The sequence below is a fragment of the Drosophila eugracilis genome, unplaced genomic scaffold (genome assembly GCF_018153835.1).
Source record: "Drosophila eugracilis isolate 14026-0451.02 unplaced genomic scaffold, ASM1815383v1 contig_47, whole genome shotgun sequence".
NCBI lineage: Eukaryota > Metazoa > Arthropoda > Insecta > Diptera > Drosophilidae > Drosophila > Drosophila eugracilis.
This window is the reverse complement of record NW_024573338.1, coordinates 1,313,962-1,337,097: the sequence shown is the minus strand read 5'-3', so window position 1 is coordinate 1,337,097 and position 23,136 is coordinate 1,313,962. Positions and strand designations below refer to the sequence as shown.

The 23,136-nt window shown below is 37.1% G+C and overlaps 1 protein-coding gene across 6 annotated transcripts in view; it reads right to left on the bottom strand.

Moving 5' to 3' along the window:
- The window catches only part of LOC108109461 (tight junction protein ZO-1), a 90,435-nt gene extending 69,364 nt beyond the window's left edge, over positions 1–21,071 (bottom strand). For 4 of the 6 annotated variants that reach the window (XM_041819181.1, XM_041819182.1, XM_041819184.1 and 1 more), the window contains exon 1: positions 19,852–21,070. In XM_041819181.1, the coding sequence (XP_041675115.1) occupies positions 19,852–20,392 (541 nt within the window). In that variant the 5' untranslated portion in view covers positions 20,393–21,070. Of the gene's footprint in view, positions 1–19,851 lie in introns of all 6 variants that reach the window. The other 2 variants (XM_041819186.1, XM_041819183.1) reach the window with 2 other exon arrangements.
- Positions 21,072–23,136: the final 2,065 nt, after the last annotated feature.

Here is a 23,136-nt window from a genome sequence, read left to right as displayed (position 1 = left end):
TAGCCTGGTTAAGTTGGCCATCTCCTGGCCCGTTGACAGATTTGTGTTGCCAATTTGCGTTGAGGTTGACGTTGGAGGTATGGCTGAAATTCGCTACCAAAAGAGTGTCGGCCATGTATCTTTCAAGCTGATAGAGTTGTTGACATTTGGCCGCTTTGCTTGTGGCCCAAAGTTTATGTAAATTTCGTTAGAGTCAAAGCCAAAGGAGCATAGAACACACCCACAACATAATGGTAATATATATACTCGTACATACCTGCAACGAGAAGAAAAAAAGAAACAAATAAAATACATTAGAATGTTGGAGATACTTTTAATGATTGTTTTGTGGCTGGGAAATTGGGTTAACGCATTCTTAGTAAACAATTTTCAAGTGTTGAGTATTGCTGGCTCTACCTGTGGTGCATTGGTTTTTCTTTTCATTTCGGTTTTCTTGGGAAAACATAAACATAATTCCTCGGTTTCCCTTGCTGTGCAATTGACCCAGTTCTCTCTTTCTAATCGCGCTGCAGCTCTTTGGGGCACATACATTTCCACAGTCGATTAAGTGGCCCTGCACTTTGCTCTCAAAACCACAATCACAGTCGTCGGCATTTTGGTGTTAGAAATCGAATTTGAGAGGAGGTTCGAGGGGAGGAGAACACTGCAGTTTGCACTTAAGCAACACTTGAGTTGCGTCTAAACAAAAATATTTTAAGTGAAACGGAAAATGTTTTTCCTTTTGAGTGGGAGAAGTGATTGTGGTCGAAATCAGATGGCTTTCCCAATTGGAGTAATGAAAACAATCAAAAAGAAAGCTAACTTAATGGTAAGATAATGTTAGCTTAAAGAGGTTTTCTTCTATAATTTCTTAAGAGATTCTATAAGAACTTTTCTTAATGCACTTTGAAAACCAGTTTTCTTAAGTAGATTTTCATGAACAAAAGCTAGTAAGCTTATTTTTCCCTCAAACTCCCTTAAATTTCCCAACTATCTTTTCCAAACCACAGAAAAATCTTTGCCTTAATCAGTTACTATAACTATACTATAACTTCCACAACAATCTCCTGCAAATCGCAATCACAAATTCATCATTTATGGCCATCTCAGCTTATCCAATTACACAAACAACGAGTCCAAGAAGTTCCACTCGAAAGGCGGCATTTACATTGATGTGTGAGCACATATACATACATAGAGGGGTATATATATATAGGGGAAATACTATATATATATTTAAGCAGAGCCCAGTACAGTGTGCCTTCAACAAAGTGGCCTGTAAGTAAACCCAATTGACACTTGAACATTGTCGGTAGCCGGCGGTGGTCTGGGCCATCAACGTGGTGGGTTTGTGTCCATGCTGATGGTGGTGGTGGTTCCTACTCCTTCTTCTCATCTCTAGCCGCTGCCCTTCCTCCCACTCGTGTCCATTTTGGGTTGACGTTTTATTTGATTTTACGCTTGGTTGCATTTTTTTGCACTCGTCTCTCGAAATCGAAATGGAATGATGTGGCAAAGGGGAGGAAGTAGGGAGGGAGGTTTGGAGTGGACACTCGATATGCATGGGCCTTGGCCATCGATTTTCAAGTGAGCGCTATGCAAGGCACTGAGAGAAAAATTTCTAAGTCTTTAATTTGACAAGTTTACAAGGTTTTAAATTATGAATTTTCAATCAATTTTTGGTCCTGGTACCTCCACTAACTTAGTTATTAGATTTTTTTTTAATTTTTTATAATTTTTTATAATTTTTTAAAATTTTTCTAAACATTTTCCTCACTGCAGGACTTCTCTTATCCATATTGCCATCTCGATTCCTAACTCAACTGCTGCATAATTTATAACTATGACACTCTCTCTCTAGCCTGAGCCAGCTAGAACAATGCCCTAAGATTAATGGTCAGAGGATGGCTGGGTGTGTGCATATTGTGAGGTGAACAGGATGTGTGTGCTTGAGAGGATGACACTTTGCACTTCTTGCACTTCTGTCATTTGGAAAATTCATGGAAATTGCCTGTCCCAAAAAAGTGTATCATTCAATTTTAAAATGACTTGAATATTTCAGTGATGGAACACCCAGAGGGCTATCACTTAGTTTGGACATGTAATTTACGACTTGGGTATTCGTATGACTTCATTAGAGCCGTCAGAGTCTTCCATTCCAACACCTCATTGTCTAGGATTCGTGTCTGTCAGGGGAAATGGGAGAAAAACCCCACTCCTTAATGCTCTATTCTGCACTTGACATTGTGTGCTCTGTGGTGCAAAATAAACTAACAGGATTATTGCGGCAAACGCTGCAGCACTTTCACCTCCTCCTGCTACATCTGCCCTTTGTAATCCTTTAATGCCATGCCTTCTTTTAACCCTTTTGACATCCCTACTAACCTTCTACTTGCCTCCTTGCCTGGCAATTGTTGTGCCAGCCATGGAGTCGCTGTATGCAAATTTATTTACATTTTGTGCTAAAAATATACTTTTTTCCTAGCCATGTATGTGGCTATACTGTATATACGAGTATGTACAAAGGGGAGCTGGGAAAAACAAAGGAGTATGAGGTGGGCTTTAAAAGAGGGGAAGCAACATGCAACACGCCACCATGCACAAGGACAATGACACCAATTGCCGGTAAAGTCCTTCTAAGGTGAAGTTTAAATTACTTGAAGGTTTTTTAACGAGGGAAAAGGTTTTTGTTTTAAGGGGATACTTGATTTATGTTAAAGAAAAAACTAAACCCTTCTGTTTTACAACTTAAAAACTCAATTACTTAATCCCCATAACAAACCATCAAAACTAAACCAGACTTCATCACAATCAAAGCAATATTTATAGCCACATTAAACCCACAAATCACTTCCATTAGCAATCTTTTTAATCGCAGTTTCTGTATTCAAAAAACCCTGATCGAAGGCGATTAGGAAACGTCCAATTAAACTCAAAAACGATGTCGGATTACAGTTCATTACATCAGATAATCTACTAAATTCGCAGCATGTGATCTTAAATGCAATGGAAAAATCTTCGACTTCAACTTCAAAAGCAATCATATGAGATAAACCAAAAAAAGAAAAACCGGAATAAAAGCTGAACAGTTGCCAAAAAAAACCACGTTTGTTGCTCCCAATTGCATTTGGATTTTCCATTCAGGAAAGAGTCAAGGAAAAATATTGTCTACTCATGGCGAAAAGTGAAAAATCGAACAAAAGCTGACAGCAGAAAATGCTGAAAACTGAAAAGCACAAACCAACACACACAGCCAAAAGAAAAATCAACAAAAAAAGAGTATATAGTATATATATATATGCCACGATTTCGAAATATGCACGAATGCATTTAATGGATGTTGAATTCTGGATGTAAAAATAGAGGAGCTTACGGGAAAGGGCGAACTGCTAGATCGGGCGGATATTTATATATACAGAAATCGGTCGGGAAGTCTGGGCACTTGTTTCTTAATTTTATTTTTTCCCAACGGTTTTGGTTCTTGATTTGCATTCAAACTTCTCAACTCGATTTGCTTTGGGTTTTTCCATGGAAATGTGGCACGTGGCATGCGGCTAACCGAAAAAAAAGAGAAAAATAAATGCATTTCATGCTACATATATCTAAATAGCCCGCATCTGTTCTTTTTTTTACCCTATTTGTAGGGTGTTTTTTTAAGGGGAGGGGGTCTTAGCATCTGTTTTACATTCTTGACAAATTAATAATAATTACGCTTTCCAATTTTTATATAAATTCTTTTTTAATTCGCTTTTCTTTTTTTTTTGGTTAATTTTGATGGATTTGCTTACAGTTTTTTCCACAGTTTTTTTGGGATAGCGTGATGTGGGAAGAAAACTTTGGAATTTAAGAAACATGAAAGGGTTTTGTGTGTTGAAGATTAGACCTGCATAATGGTCGAGATTGGCTATGGTTGGTAATTTGTTAAACATGGAATGTGCATTAATAGGGGAAATTATCAAGAAAGGGCAATGAATCAATGTTGAGAGTTAAGGGTTTAAGTATGGTTAAGACTTTAAGGCTTTCTAATAGGAGTTCACTTCATAATTTCTACTAACTAAGCACATTAAGTAAGTATTTCTATAAAATTCACACCTTAAGTTAATTTTATAAGTCACTTTCATTAACTTCCTCACATTTCCTTACTTTCCTAAGCCCCTAAACTGCTTCTCCAACCAAATTCAAGATCAGCATTAAGTACTTACTTAAAATTTACATATTTCCCAAAACCCCAAAAACCATCCCAAGACCTTCTTCCATCTGGCCAAGTTCCTTTAGCTCCTGCCAAGTTATAAATTAACCACCGAAAAGGCAGACCCAACGGCTTTTCAATAGAACCAAACGAAATGGGAGAGCAGCTAATCCCCAAAGGCCTCTCTTCCTCAGATCTAAAGTACTTTCTGGCCATATCGATATGCATCTCTGGCCAAAAAAACTGAACCGAAACGTACTATATAGTACTATGCAACTGCAACTGCAATTTATACCACTTAAGCACTAAAGTTGCACCATTAAAGCCAAAAAGGCGTTAACCTGACTCCTTCGGCGCTGCATAAAAAATGCAAACGAGGCTGCTGCAAATGTTTTATGGGCTTCTGTTTCGCTTCTGCTTGGCCACCGCAACCGCAGCATGGGAAAAAAGGAGGACAAAAACCAGGAGAGAAACTAAAACGTTTTGGCCAAAATAAACTGATGGTGTAAGGAGAGATGGGGAGGCAGATCTGCCCTTATCCTGGCCGAAAAACCATTCTACGCTTTCAGCATTTTAACGCTGTTTTCCTTGCTTTTTGCCAACATGCAAAATGTTAATTCATTTCGCAAGTCCTGAACCGGATTTTTATCAGCAGGACGAACAGGAGCTGAGCAATTTGTTGTTGTCTCTGCCAGGCAAAAAAAAAAAAGAAAACAGACAACCAACATTTCCGTTTCCTCTCCTAACAAAACGTGGCTTTTAGTTTAGTTTTTCCCTCCCAGTTAGTTAAATTCCCATATGCCTTTATTTTATTTAAGCCCTCTCCTTCTTGATATTATTTTACTTCACATATTTAAAAACTCATCTATCATCCGGCCTGGTCAACTTTATAATAACTGAATTTCCGTCATTTAACTTCATTGCAGTGAAAAAATATTGACTTTTAATAACTTTGCTGCCCGGGGCCACTGTTGTGTGCTTCACTGTGGGCGCTGACTTGTTGAAAAGCTGCCTTAAATTAATTTTATATATAATATGTTTATATAGAATATGTATATGATGGCTGCTTCGAAAATAAAAGGCGAAAAGAGGGGGATAAACTAATTGACATTAATGAAATTTGAGTCAAATTAAAGTCAAGAGCTCTGAGTAGTCATCATTTTTTGTATTTAATTGGCAAAAATCACTAATTGGGAGAGTTACTTAGCCATGGTTAGGTAGGTAACTTATAAGGTGAGTTAATTAAATGAAAATAAAAAATTAAATCAATTTAAAGTGGGGAAAGAACCAAGAATTTGTAAGGAAAAATACAATAAGAATAATGAAACCAACTCAAAGTTAAGGAAGAAGAAAAAAGTTTCTAAAGATGAAAACTCTTTTTAAAGATATAATTTAAGAAATAACCTAGTCTTGATGAGTAGCAATATATTGTAAACATTTTAAGCAAAGTTTTATAATCATAAATCGATTAAAATCAGATCAATGTCACACTAACCATCAATCATAAATCCCCAATAACGAAAAGCTGTTCATTGCCCACTTTAGCATCAGTACAAGTTCGAGTCTATGAACCATTAACCTTTAACTAACAATTACTTTGCCACCCAAACACTGGTCAGCAGTTCGACTACTCCTATCCCACTGTACAGTAAAAACTGACCAACTTTGTTCGTTTTGGTGGTGGATGTTGATGTCGAGTGGATTGCCATTGGGAGTTGCAAACTAGAGTAGAAAAAAAAAAAAGAGAGAAAAAGAAAAGCACAGAGGAAAGCGACCAGCTAGTGTGGGTGCCAAACTACATGTGTATGCCTTACAACAACAACAACAACAACAACAACAACAATGGACATCTGAAACAGCAACAACAACATATCAACAACAACAACAACAACAAAATCAGCAAACAACGACGTAAAACTACTTCGACATCGATGTTTGTCGATGGCCGTAATGGTTTAGTTTGGCGCCCACTTGGCTATCGACAAGCGGATAGGAAAATGGATAGGAAAACCAGATTGCACTAAGAAATAAAAGTAGATTTATATCACAGATAATATTTGAAGAGTTTTGTTATACAAAAACATGAAATATCTTTATATCTAACTAAGAAAATGTTTATATAAAACCCTTAAGAAGTTTATTCACGGCTTTTCCTTTCTTTTTCTAATCTTTTGTAAGTTTCATTTTGTAGTTTGTAGTTTGAAGGGATCTTAATCTTAGCACCATATTTTAGTAAACCCAACAAAATCCCCTTTAAACTCACCACTTCTTTACCCCCTTTTCTCCCTCTGTATTCCTTAGCTAGCAAAAACTCAAAAAAAAAAGCCTTTCCATATGTGGACAGCTTGGGCTGACCAAACTGACGTACTAACTATATGGCGAGCGTGGTCGTCTGGGGTCTCTCTCTCTCTCTTATCTGGGGACTCGAAAGGGGGTCCTCCGGGGACAGGTGAGAGCACATTTACATGACGCGGCGAAAGTGAAACGCGCCCAGAGCTGTGATTAGATGCAGATGCTGATGCAGTTGCAAGAGGCAGGTTCCTGCTCCCCAATAGCGGACATGCGGCGACAGGCAACATCAGCGGCATTTGACATGTGTTTGATTGGACGGCGGACAAAGGAGCAGGATTGGAGGGAAAAAGTGGGGAGGGGCTGTTTTGAAACGGAAAAATAATGGAGCAAAGTAATAGAAAAGATAAACTACGAAGTCGGTTATACCCTAACTATGTTAAGATTCTAAAGTCAATATCTTTTTATCATTTATCATTTTTGTCTCATTCGATTAGAATTTTGTCATTATCTATCATAGTTTTAGAAACTTATTAACTGGTACTTAAAGAGTATTTAAAAACCTTAAAAACCCAAAACAGTAACCAACTGCCATTTTTACAGTGGGAGTCGTAAAATGTCTGACTGGCGGGCACAAATTAATGTTCATGCTCATGGCTCTGGAGTCGCTGCCGCCAAAGTCAGGAAGGTGGAAGTTCCAAGTCAAGTAGCACAGGGGTTTCCCTGTCCCCCCCATTTTCCAACGATTTTTTGAACGATGAGCCGACAAGGCGTGCCCCGACAGCAGCCAAAAGACCAGCATTGCACTGATGATGTTGCTGCTGCTGTCGTTGTTGCAGTTGCAACTGTTGTTGTTGCTGGTTTTTCTGTTGCAACTGATGATGATGGTGGCTATATAGATGATGATGATGATGGCGGCAGTCGCTCAATCAGCTCAAACATCTGTTGCCAGCAGCTAACGTGACAGAAGTGACATGAAGGCGGTCGGTCAAGAGCGGCATTTTCAAATGTCCTTTTATTTTGCATAGCAAAAAAAGGGAGAAAAAAGGGGGAAATTGAGGGGAAAACTATGATAATGATGGAACTAAAATGTGTAAAGTGAAATTGATTTAAGAAAACTGATTTCTCTGACTCCCTTCCCTCTCCTTAGATTAAAACTTCCAAGAATTTCCCACATTTCTCTCCAAAACTTCGATCAAAAAACCTTTTCCTCTTCAGCTTCAATTACCTCACTAAACCCATTTTGTGGCATGTATTTTCTTTACACCGAAATACCAACTGATCCATGAAAATGCATGGCGTTGCATTGTAATTTACGGCAATTTCCTTTTTGCTGTGACTGCAGTTTTCGTGTTTAGGTCTCTGATATGTTAATTTTTATGGCCCAAGAAAATTTATTAATTTATGCAAGACTTAAGTTTATATTTATTTGTGCCTGTTGATGGTTTTTGTACTATGATTTTACGCTACATTTGGCCGTGGCAAGCAGCAAGCAGCAAACAACAGCAAGAACAATTTATTAAGTCTTCGATGTGGTTGAGTTTGCAGTGAATTAATTTAATGGTCGAAGGGGGAGAAACGACACGACAGCAGACCACGCACTCTGCCCCCTCTTCGCATGTCATCTAATTGCTTTTTGCTTTTTCGGTTTCTATACTTGAAATTTGCTCTTGTTTAGTAGTAGCCAGCAGTTGTGGAGACACACCCACTGCCCACTAAATGATAAGTGTTTGAAGGCACTGAGAAAAATGTGTTTTACTTTTTTTAGTTAAAGAAATTCTTAACTTTAAAATATGATAACTGCATGTTCTTAGCTTCTAGAAATATGATCAAAATTTCCATTGTAAATCTCATTTTTTAACCTATATTTTCTTAACATTTTCCCCCCAGTGCCTTTGTCTTTGTAGGCGTCTATTTCCTGCAGCACGCAACTCACACAACTGCACTAATTTCCATGTTGGGCGTCGTGTATTTTCCATGATTTCTGTTTTCCATCTCTTGTTGCAGCTCTTTTTTTTTCTCGAAACTGTTACATATCTTGTTATTAGCGCTCTAATGAACCTCTTTGCAGCTGCCAATCATCGGAGATGAGGAGAGCTTGCGGGGGCAGAAGAAACAAACACACACATTGCGGCTAGTTAACACGAAGAAATAAGGTTTCCTCAGACTCAAGACTCAAGCCTCGGACTCAGACTCAAGTTCACATAATCGCTGTTCAAACGATATGCAAGTGTATGCGAGGAGTTCGTGTGGGAGGCGTGAAAAGTGGTTTTTCCTCGCCTCCTCATATATGCTTTTATGTGGTTGTTGTTTTTTTCCAACATCACTCTTTTAAATTGGTCATTGACACTGGACAGTGGCCAAAGGGGATGGGCGTGGGTAAAAATGGTTTATAGAGGAAAGACTTTAAAGATTATTAAGCCCTAAGATGGGTTGATAAGATCAATAATCTCTTATAAATCAAAGAAAACAACTTTGAAATGAAATACTAACAATCTATTATGTTTTGCCTTGTTGAAAAGTCACTTTGGCTGGTATTAACCCTGAACTTCTTATCACTTCAAGTCGTCTGCATTGATTAAGTTAATCTTTGAATGCAATTCATAATTGAAAGGCCGCCACATCAGTCAACGCAAATCGCACATGAATACCCACATTGTTGGGCAATCAATTCCCCAGTTAATAAAACTTGATCCAGTAGTTGGCTGACTGGCTGGAAAACCCTGAGGATCACCAGACGGACGCATAATAAATAACAATAATTGTGCAAAATTAAATTATCAATTGCAGACAGAAGTCATAAATAAATGATGAGAAGTGCAAAAGTTCTGGTTCTGTGTGTGAACCAAAATGTTTTCAGACAGTCTGCGAAGAGAAATTGCATTTTCCCACAGGACAAATAGTAGAGGAGCGAATGCGGGGGGTGGGGTGGGTAGAAAATTGCATGCAATAATTGCACAGCGAGTGGTTTTGTGTAACCACGCATGCGGCGGAAGGGAAGTTTCGCATTTCCGTTTCACAATTTTCATCCAAAAACCAGGGAAACAGCACGTGCAAGGAAAATATTTACACACCCGCTGATGGCTTTCCTTCGTCCTGCCTTCCCTCATTTATTTTCCCCTAATTTTCAAACAGAATAAAATTGATATTGCTAGCCATATATCACGCCCTGCGGTGGGTTACTCTCATTTGGCCAAAAATTACACGAAAGTAGTCATGAATTTATGCAGATTTTAATGAGAGGGAAAAATACGGTTTTGCAGGAGATAAAATCATGGAAAAACTAGGAAAATATTGTTTGTCTCTTTAATAACTTATATAAAAGGGAAAATAATTGTTCTTTTTTTGTAATTTATTTACTATTTTTCATTTTATTTACTCTCTTGACACTTTTATTTACTTTCAAACCCTTCCCACTTCCGATTTACTACTGTATTTCGTTTACAATAATCATTGAGATGACGTCAATGCGTTACAGGCAACGCCAACGCATAACGACTTTTTCGAATTTTTATGTCGCCAGCCACGCCTCGTCATCAAAAAGTTGCTCTAATTTGCCATTGTATTGCATTTTGTATTGAATTTATTACGTTTGCCCGCACATGTGTGTCACCCACCCGAGGCCCCCCTCTCGAAAACTAATGGCTTCCAATCAGCGTTGTTTGTTCAATGTGTTTTCACTGTGGCTGCGACAGGTGCAATATGGCATTTAGGCGAGGGAAGTAGATAAATAAACATGGGTTAAGCATTCATTACGCCTACAGGTAGAAATTGGCATTCAATAAAGTCGAAAATTAATTAAATTAAAACTCAAACGAAATCAAACTGGCCAATTGCACTTTGAATCAATTTATTTATCAATCAATTTCAAGCAATTGTTTTCAATTTATATACCAAAAGCTACCTGAAAGAGAGGTTTAAACATAAAAAAAGCAAAAACTACTTAAACAAGACTGATAAGAAAGCCAAAAACTTAACAAATAAAATCGCTATAAATTTGCATAACTCAAGCTGCTAAATATAAGCACACACAAAAATCTGAGATAATTTAATCAGCAGCCGAGTGATCTGGCCATAAAAATGTGTATGTACTTTGTGACGCCAGCCTGGGATCTGGGATCTTGATTAATATAGATCAAATCAAAAAGCAGAACAACCAGAACAAGTCTACGCTGGCGTCTGACGTCCAGCTGCTTCAATTAAGAAATTTCATTAAAGACAAGAAAGAAGAGTAAAAAAAAAAAGAAGAAAGAGAGAGTGAACGAAGAAGAGGAGTCTTCTGAAGAGTGGAAGAAGGGGATCTGCCCTGAACTTGAAACGACCGAACGATGATTGAGATAAACAACGTAGGTTCCACCACCAGGTCCAGGTCTATACCATCGTCGTAACCATCCCAACTCTCGATTCGCCGGAAGCTGCCTGCACTCGCGCACATAAAAATCATAGTGGCGCCCCCCGCCCCTCTATAAAGTGTTTACGGACTGATCGTAGGCACTGCTAAAAATAAGGATTACATCCTTACGAAGATGTTTTAGAAACTCATAAAAATGTTTAGCCACTGCAATCAGTACCTAACCTATCATCAGTAAGTTATAAGATTTTTCGCAGTGCATAAAACTACTTTTTACCATAATTTTTAGCAAAAAAAAAAAAAAAAAAGAATCTTCATTTTTATAGCTTGCATATTAGTTTTTGAAGAATATTTATGGGCCAAGCTGTTGAGTCGACGCCTCCCTAGAATAATGATAAATGCTCTTAGATCCTCGACTCCGATTAACATCTCACAACTAGTTAGTGCAGCCCAGCGACGATTCAACTTATTTCCACAACTTAATGGTGATTGATAATCATATAAAAAATCCATTTTAAACTGATTTATGTTTTAGCGAAAAACTGCCAGCAACTGAAATTGAACGATCAGTTTGGTAAGGAGTAATATCTATAACTATATACGAGGTGTGTTCAAAAAGTAAGGTGACTCTTCAAATTTCGCGAATTTCAAATTTTTCGATTATCGAAACCTTTTAGAAGTTATACGAGGTGTGTTCAAAAAGTAAGGTGACTTTTCAAATTTCAAATTTTTCAAATTTTTCGATTATCTTCAGTTTTGGGAACAAGAAAAAGTCACATGGGGCCAAATCCGGTGAATATGGTGGCTGAGGCATTATTGTGGTGTTGTTTTTGGCCAAAAAATCCAAATCCTTTGATCCATATTTTTCGATAGCAAAAAATCGCCGAGCTCGCAAAACAACTTGTAACTTTACGCCTCTCACAACCAAACAAAAGAGGATGTTCCATTGAAACTTGGTACAGATGTTAGGGAAGAGTGTACCAATATAACAAAACAAAAAAATCGATAATCGAAAAATTTGAAATTCGCGAAATTTGAAGAGTCACCTTACTTTTTGAACACACCTCGTATAGTTCATATATAACACAAGAACCAATCACAAAACATATTAATCAATTTAGTATTATGATAAGGCGGTAATTTATGGCAAACTTTGGTTTTATAGAGATTAACAAGGATTTATGTTGTTTCTAGTTAAAGGAAATATTTAAGGAAATACAAAGCTTAAATCTTGTTAATCTTTAATATAAAAACTCATTAAATTATCCACAAAATCTAGTTTGTTCATTTATTATGATAACCAAAAAACCTAATAACTTTAAATCAAAGCCAAACTGACACTCCATAAACGGAAGAACTTTTAATCTTTTATTAACAAACGATCAATTTATCTCCCAACTTAGTTTCCATTCAAATTCACATGTGAAAGTCATGAAAAATTGCATTAATTTGAATTTGAATCCATTAATTGATCGACTATTCATAAGCAAAACTCAATTTCAGCAATCATTTCGAAACAAAACCAAAACGAGATTTGTTTTCTTTGGCTTGGCCAAAATGCATAAATATCTACACACAAATCGAGTTTATTTCGTTTTCTTGGGAGCGTTTCAACAATTTAACGCCATAAACAAACTTTTGTAGATTTGCCAAAAGTCAGCAAAAAAAAATTTTGGCTTTGTTTATTTATAAAAGAGCTGCCGCTGATTTTGAGGCCATCATCTTTCCGGGAAGTTCAACATAACTTCCATGTAAGGTTCTTCTGGGTAGAGAGAATTTGACCCATAAAGTTTGTATTACCATTTCCGCCTGAGGCGGCACTAAAATGCTGTCACTCCAACCGCAAGCAGCTGACCACACACACTCGCACACTGCAAGAAAAAAAGGGGGGAGGACAGCTGGCCTTTGGCACACTCCTCTGTGGTTTCTCTGTCAATTAAAGTTGAACTCCAGATGACCCTCAAAAAACCTCATAACCAAATAAATAAAAAGATGGAATAGGAGAAAAAAAAGAGACAAAAACATGTCTTTGATTTGATTAAAAGTAAATAAATTATCGATAACCATATCACATTTCTGTTTGATGATACTCTCCTCCCTTCTGAGATTTTTTATTTTTCGAAATTTTATGGATGTTTTAGGGCCTTCGAGCTAATGGAGTGTTTAATTGAAAGCATTTTGTTTGCCGCTTGTTTAAGTGATTTTTTGATGATTTTTTAACGCTTAGAGATAAAATAAAAGTTTAACACACTTTTAAGAATATTAATCAGATAAAAAAAAAACCTTCTAAAGGTGAAAAAATAAGTTAATTAAGATCACATTTCTTGTACCCTCCAAGGTTAATTCACATTCAATATTTCCTTTTTCAATGTCAAATTTTCGCTTTGATTTAATTGAATTATAAACGGAGTTTGGGCGTTTTTTCTTTCGTTTTTTGCTTAACTTTGCCTTGAAATTAATGGTTTATTCAAATTAATTGGATTTATCTGGCTTACAGTAGCCACCAAGCGTGGCGAATTTCATTTGGACTTGTTGACATTGTTTGAACTCCCCCTGTCACCTCTTGTCTTTACATTTTTCCCCCATTTACTTGTCATCATCATCATTATTGGGGGGAAGAGTTAAACAAAGGCCAAAACATCGCAATAACAATAACAGCAGGAAAAACAACAATAAAGGCACTTTTGTATGTGCAATTGAAAAAAAAAAGAAAGTTTTGCGAAATTAGACTTTGTTTGGGATTGAAAATTGCTCGAAATAGCAAAACAAAAAGCGAAAAAAATCATTGCGGTCATTGTTTCTGCGTTGTCCAACTGCGAAACTCATTTTAAACGGTCCCCCAAAAAAGGTTAAAAAAAATCAGCAAATAATGGCCTAAAACCAAATGAGTCGGGGGAAAGTGCTTGTAATTTGAAAATAATTGAGTTGGGAAATAGAGCAGCAATCGGGTGGTTTTCAAAGAGTTCTAAGATAACAGAAACTTCAGCTCCTTCTCTAACAATCAAATTGAATATTTTAATAACCAAACAATTAGCTATCCAACTTTGAACTCCACCAACCGCAGCTAAGAAAACTCCATTAGTTGCCTGGTATTTATACACTGGGGATCAACGAAGCGTTAAATCAAACATTTGCCCAGTCAAACATCTCGATCAAACTAATTAATCATAATTTTCAGACCCACAAAAAAAAGACCACCAATAAAAAAATTCAAAAATAAAGATCGCCAAACGAGCTTCGAGGGTTTGAGTTTGCTGGGATCAATGGCCCACCAAGTTATAAAGTTCAATATCTGAGGAGGGGAACAAAAAAAACATAAAAAGAGACTTATAAATGGGTTGGGCAAAATGCAATGGAGCGGAAAAACAGATCGATCTTTGTGGTGCATTTCCTAATGCCAAGAAAACGGAGGAAAAGCCATTTAAGGTGCTCTCAATGAACAGAACAGAAACTATCAATGAAACTAACCATGTGCTTGGTTGGTATTTCTATTTGTAAATTAAAGCTAATGACTTGTACAAAAAATTATAAAAAAAAGAGTGGAAATTGAAATGAAAAAAGTGGGAAGAAAATCCCCAGGGAACGAAGATGATTCTTCAGATGACTTTGTTGTGGTTGCTGCCGGTAAGAAAGCAGCGGGTCAAAATGCAGTAAACACAACGGCTCTCCTGTTTTTCCTCACCTTTTCTCAAACAACTGAGGGGTACAGTGATGGCTGGAGATGTTGGACTAAGGTTTAGTATTGGTAAATAATAAACGTTGATTAGAACTTGTAAGAAATGTTATAAAATTTCAGATATAAATTTTGATTTAGAAAACAAAACAAAAATATAAAAACTTTGAAGATCAATGATTTTAATGCTTCCCTTATATCGAATAAGCACTGTAACCATTTCCAGTGGAAACAGGGACGGCCAGTGGAGAAACAGTTAAACCCGCTTCCAGCTGCAGCAACTGCTTGCAACTTGCAGCAGACGCCAGCAGTCTGGAACCGATGGAGCGGTGCCCGTTTTTTTTTTTGGAGAATGGCTTTATGGCCAACGTGAGTCATTTTTTTACCGATTTTCTTTGGCCCCGCTCGTTCTTTGTAATCAGAACGAGCGTGGAAACGTAGAGAATGGCCAAAAGAGAGGTAAACAAGTTACCTGCACGGGGCAAGGAAATGAGGATCGCGGGCTGATTGCGTGACAGTTGTGTGGGTAAGCGGCTTAGCAGTCTGTCCCAGACTAAACACAGATCCAAAGACTTGTAAGATGGAAAACCCCCTATAATATGTACCATGGACCATAACTTGAGATCAGCTACCGAAATGAATAATGATTTAATAGGGCAGATGCTAAGGGAAATTAAATTGTAATCACTGGTATCACCATTAAATGTCAGGTCGCATTATTCATCAACAGATGCCACCCAGAAGATGTACATAATACCATTTAGATTTGGAGCTAAATAAGATTCCCGTTTGATATGGAAAAAACTAGTTGGTCGGTTTGAGCTTCCAATTAAAAAAATTAACACATTTGCCTGAGATTTTACGAGGCAGCAAGTCAACGATCGAAAAACCACTCCAACTTTGTTGCAACCGATGAGTAAAGATAAAACGGTAATGGAAAGCCATTCTGGTAGTGAGGAAAAAACTATAAAAAGATACGATGGCTTGGAAAATTGAGCTTTTGACAGAGGTGATAAAATCAAGGTAATAATAATTAGTTGGCCAAATAGTTAAAATGGTGATTAAATAAAGCCTTTTTATATAGGATATGGCCAATGATGTCTAAAAATCAGGATATATAAAAATTTGATCTGCTCTATATAATCCTTTATCTACCTTCCTGTTATATAATTCACTAAGAAGTCAGTAAACCCATTAATTTACGATCCCAGACGTACAGTTCATTCGTCGACCCATTTCGCAGTTGTTTTCCTCCACTCTTCTAGACATTATTTTGAAAATCTAATGACGACAAGTTCTCAGATCCTGAACCGCAAGACCCAAGTGAGTTTCTCTCTTCCAGCAAAGTGGAACGGAAGAGAGGTTGGAAATTCAAAACGCAGAAGGCAACAAACAATAACAAACCTCAAGACCTACTTCAATCTGAGAGAGTGAGCGAAAGAGATGGGAAAAGAAGTAGGACAAAAGTAGAAAACAAAAGACGATCGAAAACAGGATGCGCATGCGCAGTAGAAACGAAACGAAATGGAACGAAACTAAAGGTGAACATCATTATCATCAGAAATGAAGAAAAAAAAATAAATAAGAAGAAGAAAAGGAAAAAAGCGAAATCAAAGAAATCAACAAATAAAACATAAAAGGAAACGACTCTCAGGGGAGGCAGTGCAAACAGACACAAAAGATGAAGCAGAACACGATAAGGCAGCCGAAAAAGGAAATAGGGGGAAAAGAGAGAGAATAAGGGAGTAAAGATACCGATACTCCAAAGGAGGGGACAAATGGGAATGGCAAACGATAAACGTCATCGGCCAGATTATGCTGCATAAATTATCAAATGCAAAAAGACACTACTAAAAGGGAGCGCCGCAAAAAGTGGGAAGAGATTCGAAATGCGAAAAGAAACCGAGAGAAGCAGTCATTGCGCGCTGTAAATAATTGTAATTTACGTGGAGAAGGGTACTGACTCTACCCTAGCATTTACTATTATGCTCAAAATATTAGAAACTGTTTCCGGGACAATGATATAAAGGCAATACAACAGAATATGTGATAATACTAGTTTTATGATTTAGTTCATATTAGTTAGTTTCATTTAAAAAAAATCATATTTTACAAATAAACGTAGTAATATTTTGATCGAAATTTTGATAACAGATTTCACATTTATATTCACTTTAAAGACCTAGTACATGCCCTTTTGGAACAAAACAACAACAACAAACACTATTTTTTTAAACTCTATAAACTCCTGGAAGTACTATTATTTTCACCTGGGCTGTAGATCCTACCTACCTGAGACGCTGCGGCAAAGGTAAAGAGAATCAGAGGATGAGGCTAAGAACGGAGAGTGAAGAGAGGGAGACCAGAGCAAAGCCAGAACAGCACGTACAAGAAATTAGCAAACACAGAACGAGCTAACGAAGGAGAGCGAAAGAGTGTATGGTGGAGGAAGAGGAGCAGAAGGAAGAGGGGCTACAAAAGTCGTAAAGAAGTAAAAGCGAAACGACTGTGAAACGGATTATGATGTTCCCCAACCTGATCATGATGATGATGAATGGATTGGTCTACGACTCACATAGACGTCGGGTAAAATAGTGGAAAGGGGACTAGTCCAAAGGGGTGGGGTCAAAGAAATAGCCTGCGGGGGCAGTTGGACAAATGGAGTTACTATAAAATAAGAAAAAAAAAACTACAACACACACACTCATGACAAGAACATGAACATGGACCACGCATAACGCGTTCTCTCTCACTCCTCGTCCTCTATCTCTTTCTTCTTTTCTGTAATCGTGGCCGGAATCGTAAAACGTGATCGAGGGCTTTATGTGTACAATACGTTTTGCCATGGCTATGTTTTTGTTGTTATTTTTGTTGTGTTCTTGTTTTTCAGTTGACTTGTTGTTCTTGCTGTTGGCACTTTTCAATGCCCTACAAACAAAAAAAACAGCCTTATGATTCATAGGTTAAGTTCCAGGAACAGAATTTGTATCACTTTTTACTAACTTTTTGTATTATCTTTAACTTATGCCCTATCGAATGATGAATCTGCATCCCAAAATGTATAATATGGTTGTACATAAGTAGTATGTTTGGAGATTTATCCTATTATCTTAATATCATAGAGTGTGATAAGCATTCTTCTAATATACATATACGATATATTTATTATGTCTATCACAGAATTAAGATAAATGATCCTCTACATACCCGCTAACCCTCAAAAATGTTTCACCCTTATTCTCTTGTCTAATTCTTCGTATTATCTCCTAACCAATGTTCCTATAAAGAGCATTTAATTTGTGTCTGTGGCGCCCCCTCAAAATAAAACCCAAAATTTTACTTTCTTAGGCCACTTTATTCTCAACCTTTTTTAGTTTCTACTTTGCTTTGATATGTTTTTCTGTCTTGCTTTGATTTTAGTTTTATTTCTTTATCCAATGTTGTGTGTGGATCTTGTATCTCAAATGTATGATTATTTTTTTTTCTACTCCCCACGGGCCGACAACTTTTTCATTAGAGCGGAATAAAACAAGCGAAATCAAAGAACAACAAGGGTTCTTGTTTTTTTGTTTTTGTTATTTTAGCTGCTTCTAGCTTGTAATCTCAATTTTCGGTTTTAGCTCTTCAAGATTGGCTACAAACTCCCTCGTATTTTCCTGTCTTCTGTCTTTCGGTGGGTAATTTACAAGTCTGGCCAGCAAAATTTACATGCCAACACTACATTGTTGTTGTTTCTGTTGAACTGTTGTTGTTGTTATTGTTGTTGAACTGTTGTTATTGTTATTGTTGATTTGTTGTTGTAGACTTTTGGATGGGCTTGGCTAAAAATGTTGAAGTTGTGGGTCAATGAATCAGCTCGTGGATGCCACACAACAGCTGTGCGAACTTCTGACGGATCGTTTTGAGGAAGTCTTGTGTTTGAGTAAGAGAAATGGGTGTGGATATAGGGAAAGATGTTCAAGGTATGAGTATGACCTCAGAGAATTTCGTTTAGCAAAAAACAATAATCACCTCAGACTCTTCTTATTTAGCAAAAAACAATAATCACTTTTTAATGGAATTTGGGAGCAGTTAAATATCATTGAAGTAAAGATATTTCTTTATAAATAATGATAGATTTGTGGAATCATATAGTCATATAATGAAACGGAAAGGGGTTTTTTTATACTAGATATTATAAGCAAGATTAAAATTTCTATCTCAAAAGATTATAAGTAATGAATATCAAAAGTTATACGTGCTTATTATAATTCCCAAATATTAGATTGAATAGAAAATATTTCATTATAGTAATGATGCTTTTGAAATCCAAGTAAATGATAAAGTAAAACAATATAAAATGTAACCAGAGAAGTTTATCTGCTCCCCCAACTTGCCTTGTCAGTACTTCCCTTTGATCACCACTTAATTTTTTTGACGAAAAACAAACAAAAGTTTTTCTTATCAGCCAGAAAACAAAAAGGAAATCCCTTGGATTGCTCATCTGGGGATTGTTGATTCAGTTTTCTTTTATTTGATTTCCAAGCCCATCAAATACCGTCTCACTTTCGATAAGAGTTTTTCCATAGAAAAACAGTATTTACTTCCCAAAAGAGAACTTTTATGTAGTGTTTTATATCTTGGAATGGCACCTGTCAGGTCTCATAAAACGAATTTGCATAAACACTAAGACTCCATAATCAGCACAATAATCTCGAATAATGCCAATTATTATTAACGCGCCACTGTAAATGGCCAATGTCCCGCCCACTCGCACACCTACTAAACCAACTCCTACGCAGTTATTGGCAAACGAGCAAAGGCGACAACAAGAACTTTGAAGAATTAAACAGTGGACTCTCTAAAAATGATACTTGGAGTTTCGAATTTTGCAGAAAGATAGTTTCTTATACCATAACAAATTATTTGCAAAAGTTTTCGTTCCATTTAATGTTATATTAAGGGCCACTCTACAAATTATAATTACAGAGTGCTCCCTGTACAGCGAAACCAATTAGCTGAGATGAGAAATTCGAGAACCGATCGCGAACAATTACGTGAATAATTTACAACTGAGATATGGGCTACTAAAGCTGCCAACGCATTGTGGGATCAGGTAGATCACACAGAACCGGTTAAGAGAGGGTGTTTTCGTGTTTTTTAATCGAAAGGTTGTTTCTACACGGCAAGAACATTATATTGTGATATCATATCTACTCAAATATGACATTAAACTTTGTTTAACTGAGTACTTAACAATTTAAAAGCATATAAATCCCTAAGAAACCTAAAACCCCTGAGAAACCTAAACAACCCGAAACCCAAAGAATATCCTTTAATGATAATATTTTCTTACTGTGTACAAAAAGAATAAAGAAAAGGAGTACTCACCGGTCTTAAGACGATCGTTAATTAGATCCTCGATGAGCTGCGGACACTCGCACTCGATGGCGTAGCAGAACTGCTTGAACTTCTCGAATCCGTTCTTGGCGATGATTTCGATGAGATTTGAGCACTGGAGTCGAAGGATTTCGGCATCGTTTAAACCAGAACATAATCCTCCCCCAGAGGGAGTTAGTGAGCGGCTGTCACAGTTTGCGTCTCCATTTACACTAGCACATCGCGAGGATCCACTGCCTCCGCTGCCGGCACTTCCACCACTAGCCGTACTACCACTGCTTGCAACGGCACTTAGTTTCCTTTTGGTTAACGATGGAGCACTGCCAGGGGGTTCCACTGTGGCAGAGGCGGCCGTCGAAGGAGTGGGCGTAACTGCATTATAAGGCTTTAATAGAAGATCCTCTTCCGATTGACTGAGCACTGAGTTTTTGACAAGAACCGCTAGAAGATCAGTGCTTCCGAGATCCAGCATGATGCGCTCCTGGTGACGGGAGAGCAGCGAGCGCACCTCTTCCTCTTCTTCGCGCGTCATCTTGGCTTCTTCCGTTAACTGTTATTTGTTTACTGTTACTTATTGCACTCGCCAGCTACAAAATGAAATCACATTGCCAATTTTCTGGCATTTTCCTATTTCGTAATTGTTTCACTTATTTTCGATTTGTTTTCAAGATTTTTCTTAGCTTTGTTATTCAGTTGTTAACTTTACTTGATTATTATTGGTATTCAAACACTAAATTGTCGCTTACATGCGAATTGGTTATTGGTTAAATATTAACTGTTGTTTCTTTTCTCGTTTGTTTTGTTTTCTAATTAGTACCACTATAATTTGTTTTCGTATATTACTTTAAATTGTTGATTATTAAATATATTTAGCTTTGTTTAATATTGTGAATACATTTATTGAATGCCTGCTTTTTTAATGCCTGGTTTTTTGCTTCACTTTATGTTATAGAAATTGTATTTCTTTGCTTTTATTCACCAAAAACTAAAAATGCGCGCCATTTTTTTCGTTTGTTTGTTTTTGTATACTCCGCTTAGCCGTTCGCAGAATATTCGTAAATTCGAGTGTTGGTTACAAATAATATATATTTCCGAGATCAAATATTTATATTTTACCGGCACTTTATCTCTTTTCGTATTTGTTGATATCTTAAAAACACATCAGCAACTCGGCTTTCGATGACGCGCACTCGGCGATTGAAAAATAACTACGGAGCGTATGGAGCGGCAGTTCCTTATATAGCCTCCAAGTCCACGCTCAGAAATCTCTTACTCAATCGCTCGCTCTCCCTCTCTTTTAGTACCCTACACTCGCAAGGTATGCTGGGTCATATCAAGAGAGCCCAGAGATACGTTGCTTATACCTTACACGGTATGCAACTATTGAGAGAGAAACTGAGCGCCGCAGCATGAGAGAGGGAAATAATGAAACCGGTTTACGCTGTGAGAGTAACTGAGAGAAAAGGGCGAGAGATGTGTAATTGCTTTTGTTTGTAAATGCGTTTGCACTGCAGTCTGCAGCTGCAATGAGCGGAGGTGTGTTTGTGTGTTTGTGTGTATGTGCTATTGAGGCGGCGAGCGTAAAACAAAGTCAAACAAAAAGTAATTGTGTTTACATTGCACTCTCTCAGTTTCTGACTTTGCCATAACAATTGGTTTTGTTTCTGGCTTTGCTAAAATATCACGTAAGTAAACGTAAAGAGTTAAATACATTTAATTTAGAATTTTAATGTTACATTTTGGTCTATTTATTAAAATAAAGATTATATTTTTTAACATTTTTAGTTTTAATTTTCAAAATAAATTCTCTAATTATAAAAATGCGAAAAAAAAATCACAAGAAAATGTATACAAAATATTATTAAATGAAACTTTGATAAACAAAGTATATTTTGCAGACATTTATTACTCCTAAAAACAAACAGCAGGAGGCTTCAGTCAAGACAGCTTCGAATTACCATATTGTGTGGGCATTAATGAGGACTCTCTGAGGGGTTCAAAAACCGGAATCGGAAGCAGTCTTACGGTCTGCGACACCTAGCCTTGATTAATTGCCAACCGGCCACACACTCAGCCACATGCTTAGCCGTTTATCTCGAGTGCTTTTGCCAGTTTACAATCTGTTGGCCAACTTGTAACCGGTCATCATAAAGGAGTCTGTCAGACACTGATCGAAAAATCGTTATAGAACGAAACATATGGAAAGATATATAACTAAAAGTAAAATCATCTTCGCTTTAAGTTACACTTTTTCCGTTTAGTTTAGTAATGACTTAAGAGAAGATCTTAAAATTTAGTTTCCTTTTTGATTTTTCTTTAACAGTTTTTCCCCTCTGTACTACCACATCCACACCATTACAGAAAGGGCTCTAATTACGTACGTGTGTTTGAATTGCGGCGCCCTGATTAAGGCCCTTTTGCTGGCCAATCGATGATTGCATCGGGCTAATAATAACAGATGTTAAGCCAGACCCTGGAAACGGATAAGGATAATTAACGGAAATCAGTAAAGGAGCTATGATCAGAGGTGGTTTAACTACTGTTGTTTTCTGTCTCTCTCTTGAAATCTTTGAATTCCAGTTCAACATTCCAGATATTTTCCGCCTGTCAGCGGATTAACAGGTGTCTCCGCCCCCAAAAAGTGAGGCAATAGCTAAATTGTTCGCATAAATTGATTACAATCATTTGCCTATCCCCCGAACTTTAAGCCGCCCTCTGCTGCTCCTAAATATATTCTAAACTATTAGAAATAATAACAACAAGTTGCTTAGTTGGTTGCCATAATTTATGCAGCAATGCAGTCGAACCCAATGAAAAGTGTCGCTCACAAATCTAGGCGGTAAATTGCTTTTTGCGTTTTTCCAATGCACTCCCACTGCCTCAGGCATTGCCACTGCCACTGCCCCTGCCACTGCCTTAATGTAAAAGTTGTCAATCAAAAAGGTCGTCAATCATGAGGAAAATGCTGGAAAATAGAAGGGATTGCAGAAGAGGAGGATATCGTAGTTTTAAACTGAAATAAATTTAAAGAAAATTGAAATCCAAATTCATATTCTTACAAACTTTATAAAACTTAACATAAAAAATGAATTTAAATATTTTATAAGCATTCTTTTCAACCTTAAACAAGGGGTTCTAAATATACCATAGTTTGAAGTGTTATAAGCTATCTACCCATCGAATGACCACTGTACTTCTTAGGTGGGTACAGAGAAGAAAAGGCTTGATTTGTCCGAATGTTTTTTTGTGGAGGGCCTGGAATGCAAATTACTATTA